The sequence below is a fragment of the Acipenser ruthenus genome, chromosome 15, assembly GCF_902713425.1.
Source record: "Acipenser ruthenus chromosome 15, fAciRut3.2 maternal haplotype, whole genome shotgun sequence".
In the NCBI taxonomy this organism is placed as follows: Eukaryota; Metazoa; Chordata; class Actinopteri; order Acipenseriformes; family Acipenseridae; genus Acipenser; species Acipenser ruthenus.
The window spans coordinates 27,167,075-27,185,878 of record NC_081203.1 but is presented as its reverse complement, the minus strand read 5'-3'; the positions used below and the strand labels follow the sequence as shown (position 1 = coordinate 27,185,878).

The window sequence follows — 18,804 nt, the reverse complement described above, 5'->3', positions numbered from 1 at the left end:
TAGACTATGATGCGTCTAACATTAATGTCCCCATAATGGTACAACGTCTGACAGTTTGCCAAGTAAAAAACTAACCTTTTAATCAATGGGAATTCCAAGCCTACTTTGCTAGAGTGCTGGAAGTACCAATACAAAGTACCATTTAAATATGTATTAATATTAGTTTTAATTGTTAAAGATACCCTCTTATTTAGAGGTTACAGTTTAAATGTCATTCATATAAATATAATAGCACACATAACTGAGCTTGATATAAAAAAAAATAGCTAACTCCAATTGTGCCAATGTAAATTATGAAGTCGTTCTGAGTTTTCTTTTTTGTCGTATCAAGCACAGTAGGTTGTGCTATCCTCTATGACGTCTTCCACAACAGGTGCTGTAATTCAGGGACCCCTAGATCATTTCTCCTTACTTAACCAGTTTATGAAAACCAGCTAGGATTGATGGGCATTTTTAAATGAAGTTATGTTTCTGCATCAGGCTGAATTTCAGGCTAAGGTTTAGGCTTAGGATAAATGAATGCATTAGAAGATTAAAAAACATTTGTCTTCCTGAGAAGGGTAGTTGCTTATTTAGTGTTCTCAAACTAGGGAAGTTTATCAAACACAACGCCCATACATCTGACAAAGAAGCTTTCTAATGAAGTGATAGGTACTTTAATAAACGCTAAGTTATTTTTTCACATGTAGCAAATTAACCAGGAATATGTCCAGTGCCATTCCTTCCCTGATTGTATTATTGATATCAAATATTGAAACATTACTGTCGAGGAGGACCGTATCGCTTTGATCGTATTAATATTAAGGAAAACATTTTCATTACGGAAAGCACAGCATATTTTTTATATAAATATTTCAAAAGTAACTCACCTGAAGACATTTTGGTTTTGGAACACGAAAGGTAACGACTTTGATCAATGGTCGTTATGCAAAGATGATACTGCATTGAAGAATGTCTGGACAATAAGACTGACTTGTTTTCTGGTTGTGTTATAGTAGAGGGAGGGAGGAGAACAACACTTGGGTTGGTTATTTTCTATAATGTGCCGTGACAATAGTCTTAACCTTTCTTAGCATCACGTTAGTAATTAACATTCTCTGATCTAGGTAGAATTTCATGTATGCAGTTAGTTATTGTTAATGTGTGATAAATCACATTTATTTAGAGTGATCTGCATTGGAAAATGTTAGTCTACAAAAGTACCTTAAACATCTAATGAAAATAAATGTTAAAATTAAACAATTAAAAAAGCTGTCTAAAACCTTAACTAAAGTTCTATTAATAGCAATGACCTTTTCTGTGAGTGCAAATGCAAGAAAATGTTTCATAATGATGCAGCTATGTGTATACTACACTGATACCTTTTTTGAAACCTTTTCAGGTGCCTCAAATTCATAGCCTATTCTGTGTTATAGCGATTGGATACATAATTATGGCCACCCTGTAGTTGTTATTCCAGGAAAACAATCATCCCTATAGCTAGCTTGGGAGAAATAGAACGCCACCGTGACTTAATAGAAGATCTATAGCTGTGTCACTCCAGTTAGAATTGATAGGTTCACCTACAGGCTTATATCGGGTGCACCTGGGTGTTACCTGACTGGAAGAGACAGATGATGCTATATCCAGAATGGCAGCCCTACATCTTAATAAGGCCACCAAGCTTTGGAGGAGATCGGAGTTATCCTAAGCTGCCTTTTTTTTAAATACTTCTGAAAATAATATTATTCACAGAAAGAGGTTTGGCATACTTGTTTCAGTGGTTGACTGGGTTCTATTATAGACAGATACAAAATGTCCCCCAAGGGCTTAGAACTTTGAGAATTAAATTGTCCCCTAGGAGATATTGAAGTTTTACATACCAGGTGTCATTGATCCCAGCATGTAAAATATCATTACTAGACACATGTAACATGTGAATGTCACTGATTGACATTCACATGTTACTTGAACATTGAGCAATGGTATAAACATCTTTATATGCTACAAATAATTAAATTAGATGATAAAATTCTAAGATTCAAATGTGGTTATTGACCCTATTTTTTGGTTATTCCAAATCACTAACACATACTAAGCAATACAACTAGAAAGGCCTTTCATATTAAATCTTTTGTGTCACTTTGTTTACACCTATTCCCAGGCAGCACATTCATTATAAAATGGAAGACATCCTCTGTGTGAGGCAGGCTAGAACCGAAGCGCATAACTTATCCAGTTTGTCAAATCTGGGTGCCCCATACACTATTACTATTTTTCATTTCCATATCATCCACCGGTCTCTGATAGCTGAGATGTAAGTGTCTATATCTCTCTGTTTATTGTAAAGCTTTAATTGTAAAGCTAATCTCTTAGAACCACCACCCCTCACCACAAATTATACATACCAAAATCACAAGTAAGCTAAAAATCAAGAAAAAAAGTTATATAAGACATTAAATGCCCGGACCTTTAAAATTGAGGGATGCTGAAACCAACAGCCACGAAAAGCAAAAGCAGAAATCCAAATGTTGGTATTTAGAAAGCCAAAACAAACAGCTGTTCTGTCTTGGGCATCGTGAAGTAAACAGCAAACAATTTACAGTAAACAGCTAACCAAATAAAAGCAAACAACTATGCAAAGAAGCACCTAGCCCTGTACCTATTAATTCCTACTGTCACCCATCACTCCCCTCACTTAAACAAATACAGAAACCCTAGTCTAAGCCAGTCAGTCCATATTTATTTCAGCCAGAAGGCCTCTCTAAAGGCTTGTGTTGTTTTTTTGGCCAATTGCTCAAGTGACATTATTAACAGTTCCCCAAATACCTCGTCAAACACTAATATAAAATTCATACTTCCTCCTGCTTGACATTAGCTGTACTGCAGTGAGTGAAGGTGAAAAAAGCCCAGTGCTTTGGGAGCTGGCCTGGCAAGAGGTTTGAGAAAGAATTTCACCTGCCTGACATACATTTATAAGCACTGACTGAAGACATAAGCCAAGGCTCATTTCCTTCCAGTTCCCCCATTAAGTAGGGGGAGGTACTTTTATAACCAAATAATGACCTAATGGGAGAGGGATTTCCTAGTCCTGTTTCATTAGTAAAACTGCAATTGGGGGAAAAAAAGGACTTCAGCACTACAACACAGCTAACACAGCCTTTGCCCACATCACAGCTCAAGGTGATGTGGGCAAAGACTGTGATGTGCTGGTTCAAGGCTGAAGTCAAATAAATAAACAATAAAAAAATGAAAAAATGATCTATTCTAAGTTGTTAAAACTGTATTTATGCATCTTATGTACTCAAGGCAAGTATTAGTATTTTTTAAATGATAATGTGTTTAACAAACACTGTGTTCTCTCAGCTCCACCTTGTCTTTTTTATGAGATAAAAACATCCTTGATGGGTTATCAAGGGAACTGCCTGTCATTTGGAATCCAATGCTGGTAAAACAAGGGCTCGAAGTTGTATGTTTTCTATGCAAAAGTGTGCTAATATTGCGCTATTGAGTCAGCCTCACAACCTAGGTCAATCCCTGGACTGAGATCTTGTAACACTGTATTTAAGTGAATATATCAATACAAAACAGCTTTCGCTGTACAGCACATGCTTAGAAGGGGACAGAATAATTCCTACTTAATCCACTATCAAATTGTGCGGCATGAATTGTTAGATTTCTATAGTGCAAACAACAAAACATCTTATTGCTGCTCCCTGTTGAGGTTATGATTACGGCTTCTACATGTTAACATTCCACAAGGCTTGCCTGTGAACAGCTATGCAATGGCAGTTAAAGCTGCTTGTGGGTTCTCTGTATCCTGCTGTCTGTGCAGATTCCCTCCCCACATGAGCGGGATCCATCTTCTCTGCTGGTCTGCATTCACTGCGGGGCGCCACACTGAGCGAGATGCAGCCAGGAGAGTGCAGAACTGCCTGTGATCTCCTACCTGTATAAACTGTACAACAGCGCTCACTCAAGTATGGAAAGAGGAGGAAAAAATATAAAAATGTATTTGAATATCAACAACTCAGTGTTAGCGGTCGGGGAGTTTGAAGGAAATGAACCTGTGATTTTGTCTGGAGGTATGGCATGGAATATACTTAAAAATATAAATGTGTTCAGGGTTTAAACCTAGGCCAGGCTTGGTACAATCTAGATGAACACAAGGGAGTAGTAAACAGGGGTTGGGAGATTTGACCACTGTTTCTATAGCTGTAATAGTCAGCAGAGTAATTTACATTGTACTGTATATTAAGTAAGAATGAGTTATCTCTAAGATTTAGATACTTTGAACTGAACTCGGAAAATCCTACATTATATAAAAGGAGCCTGTAACTCATTTATAAGTAGTATAACTGTTGTTCCCAGTTAATTTCAATGTATTTAACCAACTTAAAAAACATACAAAATTAATGCAAAACTTCTCTAAATGAACTTAACAAAATATTGAACTAGGGTACATTTCTTTACTCAGATTCACACAACAAGCCAGCATCTAAACCAGAATATTTTAAAGCCCTTTGTTTACCCTGGATAACACATTACAATACTGAGACATGTCTGGTGAACAGGATGGATAACCATGACTGCTCATGGACTAAAAACCCACAGTCCACAGGTTTATGTTCAAATTTCTTTAGTCGATGACATAGCAAGAGAGAAATTGCTCGTCACAAAACACTACCAGGCTCTGACTTTATTTAGGTTACAAGTGGAAAATAATACAAAAAGCCAACAATATTATATCCTGTATCAGTCCACATCTTGTGGCTGTCTTTATTTGTACAAATATATTACTCTTACCTCACAGTTTTGAAATAAATGTGTGGTAGGAACAAGCAAACATTACTCTAAAGCATTTTTGTTTTGTTTTGTAGAAAGACATAAAATGTTACAACACTGCTTTAAAGTAGGTGAATTTGTCAGCAGGAAGCGAAGAAATGGGTTTGGGCTCCGTAGGAAACAATCATTGATACAATCATATGACATAATCGTTGACTCGGTGGTGCCACCTCCCGACAAAGCAACTCGCTGGTCCTAAAAGATAATTGCTCTTGGCTGAACCTTATGATGGCTCAATACCCCTCAATACCCTTAGCATAAGTACCTTAGAGCAGATTAACCAGTCAAAGATATGAAATGCCATTTGGGATATTTATTTTTGTCATTCAGGTCCGTAAAAGCACAACATTTTTGGTTTCACAAAAAATGTATATCCATCTTAGATAAAACAAAACTACTCGAATGAGTATCCAACTAAAACAAATATTTATGCCACCTTAACTATCCTTTTAGGAAACTAGTAAGCAGTTTTGCTTTTCCAAAAACTTGTAAAATATCAGGAATCTAAGAATATAACAAATAATAATAATAATAATAATAATAATAATAATAATAATAATAATAATAATAATAATAATAATAATCTATGTGAGCTATTTCAAACCAGGCTGGCAGAAGCATCCCATCTTCTGGAGCTCAGTGTGATTTCCTCAAACCCTTCTTTCACTAAATAGTCTTTAATTAGTGGCAGTGCCATTCTGCCGTGACACATTAAATACACAGAGGTCTGCACACTTTATTATCATGCTTTTTTAAAATTGTAGTTATTTAAAAAAAAATCAATGGAAGCGAATCACTATTTTTAAATTATAAATCTTTAAAGAGTCTTAGCATAGTTTAGGAAATTATGATGCAATGAACAGTAATTGTCAAGTTTCTTTTTTCTGAGGCATTGAAAAAGATGTTAAAAATCAAGTCAAAACTCCTTAGGGCTTTTAGAATTATAAGCAGCTTAACAATGTAGAAGCTGACATCAATTTTTTTTTTTCACTAACGCCCTGGGAGCTATCGTCTGCATTAGTGAAGATATTTAGCTAAACATGGCACCCCACTCCTGCTACACCAACCATGGAACTGTCTACACGCTTTTTAACCTATCACGAGCTGAAGTTTGAGGCTAGTGGAAAATATCAGGATTTGCATATCAAACGCCACGAGCAGCTGAAACCTGTTAAAAGCCAAAATGTGCAACAGGAAAATCAAAGGTCTCACCTACTGGGACAAACTGTTTTACAAAACCTGAGGCATCCAGCAACATCTGCTCATAGCTGGAGGTATCAAACTTGGTTCCAGAACTGCAGTACTCCTAATGGCAATAAAGACTCATTTATTTGTATTAAGATCTACAGCACAGGAACAATTGAAGTACACCGAAGTACACACAGGAAAGAATGTAAAATCATGAGCAATACCTGCAGGCTGAGAGAATCTTGTCCCTTGCTAAAATCAATGATTACAGAGGTTCATTTAGTTTGATTAAAGTGTTTACAGATAACTTAGCACATGGTATTTCACTGATAATCAATTCTGCTTTTGTAATGGCCTGTCTTGTACAGTACAGGCCAGCCAATCTTGCTTCACTGTCTCTTTGTTTTATTTTTGTTTTTCTTGGATGCTGTCCTGGAGCCTTTTAGAAGTAGCTGTGTTTAACAGAACACATTTAGAAACATGTTTTAATCATTTTATAAGACAGATGAAATACAACCTTTTTCAATTTTATTTACTGATTTTAACGTTTTCTTTCAAATAGACTTTCTACAGATTTAGCTTGTAACACTGGCTTTATTTACATGTCAATTCTTACCTTTCTGGCACAATATACTGGTGGTACCTTTCGGGCAATTTGGGTTTACATGTAGTTTTCTTTTAGGGAGAGAAATTCTACTTCAAAATAATTCAAGTGACCTCATTAGTATTACAAGTATTACAAGTTGGCCTTGCGCAACTACTGAAGTGGTGCTTTCTTAACTAGGTTTACAGAAATACCCAGAAAATACCAACATTCCATAAGAGAGTGCTATGCACGATCCATGCATCATTTGCAAAACATTTTTTGACTGCATATATATTTATATACCTATTATACATATACATACTATATAATCTATTCAAGGTTTCCCACAGAAGGGTATCTTTGTGATAGTCCAGGAACTGAGCTAACATTCAGCACTTTAGGGTAATGATATAAATACAAAATGTTTAGTAAATCTACCCGAATCGTCCACATTTCCCACTACGTAATGTATTTTTTTTAAGGTTTTCGTTCTTGTGAAACAAATCTTATTAGGTTTGTGAGATTTTACTCCAGCTCTCTACATGGCTGCTCAAGACCACTCGTGTGAATTCCCAGCTATTCTAATATAATACATTTTGGGGTACAAATTGGATATTGTTTTTTGTTCTTGGCACTTAGTACTTGTTAGATGCTACTTACAGTAAGAGTAGCTTACTGCCAAGGGACGGAAAAGTCTAAGCTTACAGCAATGTGCTATCTGATCACCATGAAAATAACAACAAAAAAATATTTTTATGTTTTGCAAAGGGCTTTGTTATTTACTGTATTTATTTATTTATTTTTACAAATGGCAGCATTTTTTTTTTTTTTTTTTACTTAGTAGCAGCTTATAACCTTGCATACAAAACAACTACATTACAAAGTACTATCCTTGGATTCACCTGCAAATGGCAATAAATAAATGAATAAATGGAGTCACATTACATAAACAAAAAAAAACATATAGAATGAAGAGGTCTCTAAACCCATTGTATGTTTAGTTTTTTTTTTACTTGGTCAAAGCCAGGGCTACTTTCAGCAGATCTCAGTTGTTAATAAAGACTTGGATGGTACGGCCTTTAGTTATACAGTAGTATAAAATGAATTTTCACTGGAACTTATTACCATGCAAAAAAACTTTGTTTTTAATCAATTTGTGCTGCTTTTTGCATGAGAAGCCGATTTACCATTTTTAGCCATACCATGTTTTGGTCGCGCACTTGCTATATAGTAGCATGAGGAATTTGCGTAGTATGTGTGTGCTACGTCACATTCTCACAACAATGGAGAGAGAATTTGCAGTTTCTAAACAGCATGTAAACCAAGCCACTATATTTTGATAACTAAATTCATTATTTGAATTTATTTAAATAATTTCAACACTGATTTTTTTGTAATTGCTTGGAAGTTTTGAAAATGAAATTTGAGTAATTAATATTTTAAATATAGGTGGACATTTAGATTTAAGTATCCTTCCGAATGCATAAACTCTGGGTTCATACACTGAATGAAACAGCCTTAACAACCTACAGCAGAATATCTTCCTCATGCAGATTTAACCAGGAGTCATTTGGATATCATAGCATCGTGAGGCTGCAGCAGTTCCCTGGGGATATGGGGTGTGCAGGGTGATGTATTGCACTCAGTACTCTCATTCCAGACCAGGTAACAGAAGACTTTAAATATATGTTTAAACATTAGATACAGGAGAGAGACTAGCACTTTGCAGATTGATTAAAAACCCTTCAGCTCCACCTCTAGTCTGATTATCCCAGCTTTTGCCACAATTATGGTCTGTAAAGAAGTAGCTAAAGCCAGTGGTTCTTAAGGTCTTATTACAAAAAGCAAGACTCACTCAAAGTACAGCTTTCTCAATAGAGACATCCTTATTTTCAATAATAGCAAGAGTTTGTGGCCCAGTAGACAACAACTCCACAGGCAGAAAGTCACTGTATTAAATCCTCCTGTGCAACAAACCCATGATACGCTAGTGCGTGGCCCTGGGCTGTTGTTGGAGGCACCAGTCCTTGAATGCCATGAAAAGTGTGTGCATGGTCGAATAGCTGCCAAGTCTACATTTTCAAAAACATAAATATGTCAATTGGTGTCATGCTACAAGGTAATTAGTCTCAAACTAAAATATTTTTAATTTGGTGTGAACAAAAATGTAGTCCTCCAAGTCAACATATGTGGAAAAAAAGAAGGTATTTATTTCTTAGCAGACACCCTTATCAAGGGTGACTTACAATTGTTACAATATATATATCAAAAAGAAAGCAGTTGGGTGCCAAAGTAAAAAAAAAATTCTCCCATTATCTATTTGTTTTGTATATAGATACTGGGGGTAGTTTATGCAGCACAGTGGTAGGCAAATATAGCCATGGGTGGTTCACGAGGTGGTGCCCCACCCAAACAAATTAATTGTCAGTAAAACTCTCAATAGAAATAAAGGCAAATACTAACATCTTACAAAAATTAAACAGTCTTTTATTTTGTACATCCCACTTTGTAAACTTGACTGCTGAATATTTATTTCCCAAGCTGTATTTTCTTTGATGCTTCTATTAACCAGCCCTCCAAAACTGTTCTGTGCCCTTTCCCTGATACTACACCAGAACAATAATGAGTCCCCATGTACACAAATAAATCTCAATGTCAGTCCCGCTCATTAAATTCCTTAACTTCAAGAGGAACTTAACATTGGAAACCACTCTAGCCCAGCCCGTCACTCTGCCACACACAAGTATGAAATATCTCCTCTAAAAAAAGCACAAAAAGGACAAAACCACAAATGTGGAACTTCAATTAATTTAAAGCCCCAATCAGCAAAGAATAAATCCTTCGCAGATCTAATTACCAGAGCTCTCCAAAGACCCGGGCAGGCCAGCCAATCTTCCTCATGTTTGAACAGCTTGATGAACTGAGGGACTGATGGATATCAAGTCATTTTGTTTAATTTATAAATGGATTTTCCCCTAATACTTATATTATCATCAGTACAACACAATGAAAACGGGAACATTCTGAAAGCAAAGTCTGTAAGAGGCCTGGAAGGAATTCCAATGAGGAATGTCACCTCTTTTCATTTCCTCTATACAATTTTTTTTCTAATTAAATTCACATGGCGGCGAGACTATGTAACAGTATTAGTCTTTTCTTTCCCCCATTTTATCCCTATTTTTATTTATTTTTTATCTATTGCACATTACTGAACCGGCTGTTCAGTCATATCATCATAACCAACCTGGGAATCAGACAGCCTCCCAATCTGCAGAAGCCTACGGCTGCACATATCACTGGTCGCCTCCTTCACACACAAAAGCACTGGCTTTAATGACAACAGGCAGAAAGCACACCAGAAAAAAAAACAATGCAATCAAAAATATATGTTGTAACTGCAGAACCTGGCCAAACATTTTTATCTAAACGGTTTATACATCAACATATTTGATATACTGTACAGTAGGAAAGAGAGCAAATCAGATTAGAATTTGATTTGATTAGGTAAGGCACTTACTTCTACAGCTTTTGTTTTCTTAATTTGATTAACACAGTCCTTTTCTTCCTCTAAAGCTGCAGGAATAAAATGTGCCGCCCTTCTTTTTGTGCTAAAATTATGTTTTTTTTTTTTTTTTTATGCAGCTGTCAGCTTTGCTTTATTTTATTTAGATTTTTCCCACATTTCCTCATATAATCATACATATACTGAGAGGAAAACAAACTCACATAGTAACTCCAATATGTATTGTGAGTAAATATACAATGACCGAAGCATGTTTCCACTAAAATGCCTAGCTCATTTTGTAAACATTTAATAACTATGATTACAATTTGTGGATTTATTGAGACGGGTATTGCTGAAGAACGAAGGCTCCCACAGCATAGCTCTCGCAGGGTACCTCACACAGGGTAGTGCTGAATGTGCAACTCGTAATAGACGTCATCATTATATGCTACAGCCTGATCGCATGATAAGGGTGATGAATTTAGGTACTAAAACAAAGTGTATTTTATAACAATAACCTAACCCTAAACCTAAGGTTCGTGGGGTATTGGCCGTGGATCACCAATTCATTCTGACAGGGTAATCACTATGTTCAGTGTTCTCCCCCTCCCATACCCTGTTTATCGTCACGTGGTAGCGGTGCTGAGGGTGAATGAAGCACAACGTAAATTACGAGTTGTGCACGCAGCACTACCCTTTGTGAGCTACCTGCGAGAGCTACGCTGTGGGATCCTTCATTCTGCAGCACTGCCCTGTGTAAGCTACCTGTGAGAGCTACGCTGTGGGATCCTTCATTCTGCAGCACTGCCCTGTGTAAGCTACCTGTGAGAGCTACGCTGTGGGAGCCTTCGTTCTGCAGCACTGCCCTGTGTGAGCTACCCTGCGAGAGCTACGCTGTGGGATCCTTTATTCTGCAGCACTGCCCTGTGTGAGCTACCTGTGAGAGCTACGCTGTGGGATCCTTCGTTCTGCAGCACTGCCCTGTGTGAGCTGCCCTGTGAGCTACGCTGTGGGAGCCTTCCTTCTGCAGCGCTGCCCTGTGAGAGCTATGCTGTGGGAGCCTTCGTTCTGCAGCGCTGCCCTGTGAGAGCTATGCTGTGGGAGCATTCGTTCTGCAGCACTGCCCTGTGTGAGCTACCCTGTGAGCTGCACTGTGTGAGCCTTCGTTCTGCAGCTAGATACTCTTGGATTTATTGGGCACTGATTAACCTTAGAATGACACAGCACAAGAAAGAGACAATGCTTATTCTGCAACTTCTTAACAGACATCGCTCCTATACAGCTGAACAGAGGCAGTTATTCACAGCAAAGGGTAACTTGTGTTATGTACAAACTAGGAAAACGATATTTTAGAGCATTGGTGGGCCATCTGAGCTAACCAGAGGGCCTTAAAATAACCTTGAGAGCCAAAGACCACCTCACAACACAGCTTAGTAATTAGAAATTAGATTATCTTAATAAATGAGTTGTTTTTTTATTAAATCACAGCAATGCCAATCTTATCAGGCCTGGTTCTGCAGCAGTGTTTAACCCTTAAAGGATCACTGTCCTTTGCAACACCATGTGTTTACTCCATGAATGAGCATCAATGGGTTAAAAGAAAGAGCATTCAAATCTATCCTAATACTGTGTACATTGCAGGTCTAAAATAAGAGGAAATGCATGTACATGCTCTTAATCATAGATCTGTAATGGGTCCTAATAGTGTCTGCTAATGTAGACACTGAATATGATTTATTAAATATCTTGAGATGACAAAACTTAACTGGAGGTGATTACGGATGGCTTTCTTTGGTGCCGGAGTCAAGTGTGTGAAAAATGACAGTCAAGGTTCATCATTTCAGGTCACATTAGAAGATACTTCTGGGGGCTGCTTACCTGCTTTATTCCAGCATAAAAAAAATGTATTCTTACAGAATATTTCAGCACACAATCATTCCAGTTTGTATCATTTAAGGTGCAATTAAAGGGTTAAGTCGAAAAATATAGACTACATACAACTGTCTTCTCAGCAAATTCAATAAAAACTTTCTTTAAAAAAACAAAAGAAAAAAAAAGGAGAGCGATGTCTCTGAATCTTTAAACACTAGCAGGGCTGTTTATACTCTCCCCACACCAGCGACTATCTAGAGCTCAATCATTTTGGTAAATATCCTGCCCGCCAACCTCCTCCTAGTGATTGCAATTCCCACCTGGCTCGGGGGTCTCGGACTGCGACGATGAAGATGCTGAGCTGGCGCCATCCTCGGCTGTGCCCTGCGAGAGGAGGCCTCGTCCCGGGGGAAGCTTCATGCCCAGCTGCTCTGCCATTTCCACATGGTCTCCTGGGTGAACGTAATCAAACACACTGCTGCCTGTCAGCTCCACCTACGGGGCACAAATTCAATGCTCAACATTAGCATTCAGCCTCTCCTAATTACAGTAAGTAATAGACGGTTGTAATAACCTTTAATGGGTTTCTTTATTTAAAGGTGCAACATCCCCTGTTGGATGCCGTAATGTTGAACAAATAAGAAAATATGTTTATAATATCTTAACACAGAGACTGGTACCAACTATGTAATGAACCTCAACATATCTGTCATTCAGCTATAATAACCTTACTAGAATCCATATTTAAAATATATTGCTCATTCACGCTTTAACTAATTTTAAGGCAAAATTTGACATTGTGCCTTACAAATGAGCTAATACAAGCGTCTAACAAATAGCTGACATCTGAACTAAGCACGTCTAACTTTTAAATGATATCTCTTATTGGAATAAAAGAAGTCTCCATGTTTTTTTAATTGGACATAAATGCTAAAAGCAGTCTGGTTAGGTTTACATGTAACCACGTTCCCCGTGCTTTCAGCTCTTGCATATTCAATTACAGTCCCAAAATTCTCATTCTATTGTATTGTTTGGCCTGAAATCCTTGATGATCAGGTTTTGTCTTTGGGGACAGAAGGATTACATGGAAATAATCCTTTTAAATGTGCGATCCCTCTAAGCAATTGAGTCCCACATAAATTACCACTAGGAGCGGAAACAATAACTAAGAATTTTGAAAGCGCTAATAAAGTACGTACAGCACTGATCCGGCTCCATTTAACATTTCCTAATTTACATTAACTTGATCTAAGGGAGGATGCGGGTCAGTTTTAACAAATATTGCACTGAACTTTATTTTAATTTATCAATAAAAGTCTTGCTTAATTTAAATTGATGTCTACTTTGCTGTGAGGGTTTAGTTTGATGCTGAGGTACCCATAGGTCATGAAATTTAAATGAAAATAACAACTGATTTTCAAAAGGATTTTTTTTTTCTTTTTTTTTTACCGAAGCAAAAACTAACTGGTTATAATCTGAACAGCTGCATTCAAACAGTTTTAAATTCCATTGTCATTTCACTGAATGAAAAATTGAAATACGTCTCATTTATTTATGCAAAAAGATTTATTTGTACAACTTGTATAACATGAGACTGTAATTATTATGATGACATTTAAAGTGATAAAAGCCTCCATAGTGATAAAAAAAATAGATCTGAAAGTTGAGTTCTCTTTTGTACCCCAGAGCACAGTTTTGGATGTCAGTGAATCATTAAAAATACTTAATGTTTTTATTTTTTACAACAGATGTGTAATAACACACATGACAAGCTGAATATTTTACGATAAAAATAGATATTTTAAGCCTAATATCATTTCCAGATCTGAAAGAAGGCATTCACTGCACAAATGCAAAGACAAACTTGCTTGTGGGTTATTAACTGAACTCAATTGATTGCCTTACAAGTACTACAATAGCTTATAATTAGTGCTTCTGGTTTTAACCGATAAAACCTGTTAAAACACCTCCGATAAAATGAAATCGGTGAATAGCCAATAAACACCGGAAAACACCGGAAAAACTGTGGAAATGATTAATCAATTCATGTTGACTTTACCTTTTTCCCATTAAAAAATAAAACCTAATACAAAAATAATAGTAAATGCATTTCCCAGTGCTGCTGGACAATGTCCCGCCTTCCTGACTTGCATCTATCATTGATTCGTTCTGAATACTTTAAACCCACCCCAACTACTGAGTGACAGCACATTCCTACATTTCTATTGGAGACTCTGCTTGTGAGATTTAAAACAAGATTACAATCAGAATGGAGGCTTGTTAGCGGGATTTAAAGCTGTATTACAGTTAAGATACGGAGGCAAAATGTACAAAAATGCCTGCGCACAAAAACCCCAGAAGAATGTGCCCGGACAATAGGGATTACATTGTGGAAGACAGCAAAGGAAAGAAGGTACAACTTAAGTGTGCAAGTACTATCAAATTACTACTGTACATATTCTGACAGAAAAAAAAATGCTCAAGTGTTTTGGAAACTAAATGAAAACACTAATTTCATAGGGGTATATAGAAAATGAAAGCCCGGAAAAAAAAACAATTTACATAAAACTCGGAAATAGCTAAAAATAAGCACCAAAAAATACAATTAATAAAACCCGAAAAACAGAAGCCCTACTTATAATTAGAAAAAATAAGCTAGGAAGCTAAGTACCCTTAGACTTTTTGTGGACAAGAAAATATAATGTCCTTAGCACTAATCTTGGACTACTTTACCTCAAATAACACTAGGTAGTCCAAGATTAGTCCTAATTAATCTGTGTCACACTCGTTAAACGTTGGGATTGGTCTGTTCTTTGGGGTGGCTTGCCATGAAAGGCGCTATATAAAAATAAATTGTTTGATTAATTTAGATTTACTTTCATCTTTGTTCTTCAGCTTAGCACACTACAGTATAACAGCATTTATTTGATGTCCAGTACTTACTTTCAATTACAGTAATTTTAGTGTATTTTAATGTAAAACGCTTTTAATGTAAAAAGTTTAATTGTTATAATAAAGTTTGGGGAAGACACAAGTAAGTATGCATATATACAGTATACACTATCTGTGGGATCAGTCAGTGCTATGGAACAAATGCTGCTTGGAAACAAAGGGAACGTGAGTTTATCTTCTACCTAGGAACTTTGGAACCTCTTGGAATTATCATGACCAGCCACAGATCATTTCCCACTGTTGTGGGTTATACTTCATGAAAACCTGCTATGCTGTGATCTTTGCACAAAGTTTAGGGCATATTCAAAATGGAGAGGGCTCATGAACTAGAGAGCTAGGTTGAATGTGGATGCACAGATCTGGTACAAGAGCAGGGTACTAAATACAAAATAGGAAAGAATCTCTTTTTTCCCAAAAAATGTGAATGTGTTAAATTAGTGTCTTTAACCTCAAGAGCAACATCGAATGAAGGATTACTTGAAAGGGAGAAATGGCGACTCAAATTTATAATTGGATTACGTTCAGATAATAAAAATGTACCTCAGTGAATTTGCCATTTCTGTGAATACATTACACAAAGTGGTTTAAAATCTATTTCAAAATGGAGATGAAACACTAAAGCTATCTTCTTTTCATAGCCTGTACTTGCAAGCCGATTGCTTACATTACAATTCATGAACACGGCAGATGACTATTTTAACAGTATTAAAATGAGCTGACTTTTCAACACAAGTATCTTGACAATACATCTCCCCCCCCCCCCCCCCCCCCCCCCCCCCCCCCCCACCCACTACCCACTAATCTCTGAAATACTGAAATGTAGACAAAGCGCAGAGAAAAAAGATAATAATATGGATTGTAATATTCATTGTATAGCAGCAGTTGTTGTAAGTGGCAATTTTGGACATTACAAGAGACACAAGGATTATTTTCTGTGATTGCATAGAGGACACTTGGATTTCTTCAGAGGATTTTGCATTGGAAATGAGATTCATCACCCTGAACAGGGCAGGGTTAGAGCCCTCAGCAACATGCTTATTTTGTAGAAGGTCACTCAATAATAACTTCCTCTGCCCTCCATGCTTATTAAGACTGACTGGCATATATTAATGAAAACACCTGATTCTCCAACCATAAAAGCCAGGCAGAGACTTTATTTTAATATTAAGGAAGGAACCCTTAATTAGCAGGGTTTCAAAAATGTCAGCTTCCTCTATTAGCTGTTCTGGTCCATCAAAGCCATAATCCCTACTGTCAAATTTCATCACATGACGGACAGTTTGCGGACTGTCTTTTTTTTTTCTTCCTTAATAGATCAGACTATCTACAGTCATGTGATTTCACTATCACATTTTAGCCTCTTTACCAACTAAAATGTATTTTTTTTACTATGCTTCTGTTGAGTAACCTGGCGGGTTTATCAAAGTATCACGTTTAATGCTTTCATAGGCAACAGACCCAAATTAAAGCTTCTCCAACTCATTCATGTTATCATGCACATTAAATAAATCATTTTTTAAAAGTTTTTTATAGGAAGAAAGTAGATACCAGTATTTATTTTTTTCTTTTCATTTTCTTTTTTATTATTTTCTAATTTTATAAAATGACATGTTGATAAAGACAGTGAGAAAAATTTTATTTATTATTTATCGCCTTTATAAAAATTGACCATGCATATAAAGTATTAAGCATTTTTGGTCATTCGCCATATTTTACAATACTGATTCCAGTGTTGATGAATCAATTTGAGTTTCATAACTACAGTGCATCCCAAATAAAGCTGTTTACTTGAAAATGTTTCCTGAAAATATTCAGGAACTTGAAAAAGAGCTTCCTCAGGGCTCAAACCCAAGATTTTTAAAGCATTTTTTGTTTAACATATTGCAGGCTGGGGACTCACACGATTTACAAGACTGGAACATTTAATTACTGAAGTCAGAACAGCATAGTCTGCAACCATGGTTAACCGTTCTTCAAAAACAAATGGCACGGCACGGAGAGAGGCTTGGATAAAAAATAACCTGTAACCTCTTTTTAGGTAACCCATCATTAAAAGCAATTTCTGCTGCCTTTTCAGTGAAGTGACCCAGTAGGTGTGCGAGCTACCTGTCTGACCTTCACGATTGTGAGTCCGTGGCAGTGTCTCTGACCCCCTGAACTGAATTCAGAACTAATCTCTCACACAAAAAAGAGAAACAGAATTCATGCAAATCATATTAATTCCAACATTTCCCCTGTGAGTGGGGTATAAACTACAGCCTAATTAAATATTTTTTAACGATGTGAGTAATTTTTGCCAAGGGGCGGATTCCGGGGAAAATTTAATATGAGATCACAAAAGCTGTTCCCAGCGTTGATTCTGTAAATTAATGACTATCTGCCTTATGATAAAAGCATGCTGCCAAGAATGAAAATGAAGTCTGCAAAGCTTCCTCCATTTGTCTAATAACCAAATGCATTCAGCCCACAAAACTAAAAGCATTTGGAAAGTTTCCATTGTATCTGTTGCACGTGTGATGTAGCTGTGCTGGTAATGGATGACATTGACAACATACTGCTGGGACTTGATATCATAATTTTATCAATGTACATAGTGCTCTAATTCTGAGCTTCAACTAGTTGCTAAGTTTCTATAAACTGTAAGCTAGTTTTTTTTTTGGTTCTTTTTATAGCTGGTGGTAAAACCCTGTACTGTTCCAGGCTTCAGCCGCACTATATCACAACAGGACAATTAACTGCAGAACCTTCTCAAGTCCACTCAAGTGTTTCAGAGCTCAGATTACTCTAACCTTTTACATGGCAGTGACAGCAGGACAGGATTTAGCCGAGGACCAGTCAGCCTCGCATCCTGGTCCCTTAGTGCCGTGTTATGCCAGTGTTATAAAGTGCTGTAATCTGGAGCTCAAAACACATCATGTTTGCAGCTTTTGAAAAATATATATAATTAAACTGCTATCCATAAGGATATTGTCTATTTTCTTTTCTCGTTGAAGACAGAAAATGTTCTTCCCTCTCTTTGTTCCCCATCACCAACTTCAGGCCGAAACGGTCATCTCTACTCTCCACACATTATTTCAACTATATACATATATCTCTATTAATATATTCTATTCCTAACATGCAAATGTAAAGTTTGTATTTAAAGAAAAAGATCAAGTAGTGCACTTGCATATTAATGTTCATGCATTGCTGTTGATGTGTCAAAGGAAAACTTAATAAAGGTTTGTTAAAATCAGCCTTGACAGAAGCAATCACATGCATGAGTTTTAAACGTTAGGTATTCCTAGCCTATTTGCATTAAACAATACTTTAACAAAATGAGGAATATACTCAGAGCAAAGAGGAAAAACTTTGAAGGACAAAAAGGTTAAAAATCCTCCCTGTGCTCTTTTTCTCTCTCTTGCCTGATTTTATCGAGCTTGCAAAGCCCCCTTAGATCATCTTAATCCACTGTGGCAAAGTAGCTGAATATGAGATTCAGATTGTCTCAGAAAATTCTGTACTACCAATCAGTTTTCTGACACCACTTTTCAACCTTCAGAACCAGTGACAGCAAAGACCAAAAGCCAACTCACAAAGGAACAGGAAAATGGCAAACTTGCTGCTTAACCCACTGAACAAAGACACCCCTTGACACGTCTGAGTAACTTCAAATATTTTATCAATCACACAAGCTTCAACATTTTTTTGGGAGTGGGAGGGGGTATCCACAATTCAAAAATATCAGATCCGCACAAGCAAGTTTAAAAGGTGGACTGGTTCCCAGATAAATGATTATAGCATTGGACAGGACACAATCACCAGCATGACGTTTTATATATACAGATTTATGCATGAAGGCTTTTAGTAAGTTGTTTTTTGTTTCACTTTGATATTA

The 18,804-nt window shown here is 36.7% G+C and overlaps 1 protein-coding gene across 4 annotated transcripts in view; it reads right to left on the bottom strand.

Annotated features, from left to right (window-relative positions):
• Positions 1 to 18,804, bottom strand: part of LOC117422277 (neuronal PAS domain-containing protein 3) — a 237,578-nt gene that overhangs the window by 35,361 nt on the left and 183,413 nt on the right. For all 4 annotated transcript variants that reach the window (XM_058987671.1, XM_058987672.1, XM_058987673.1 and 1 more), the window contains one exon: positions 12,296 to 12,470. In XM_058987671.1, coding sequence (XP_058843654.1) covers positions 12,296 to 12,470 — 175 coding nt within the window. The remainder of the gene's footprint in view (positions 1 to 12,295; positions 12,471 to 18,804) is intronic.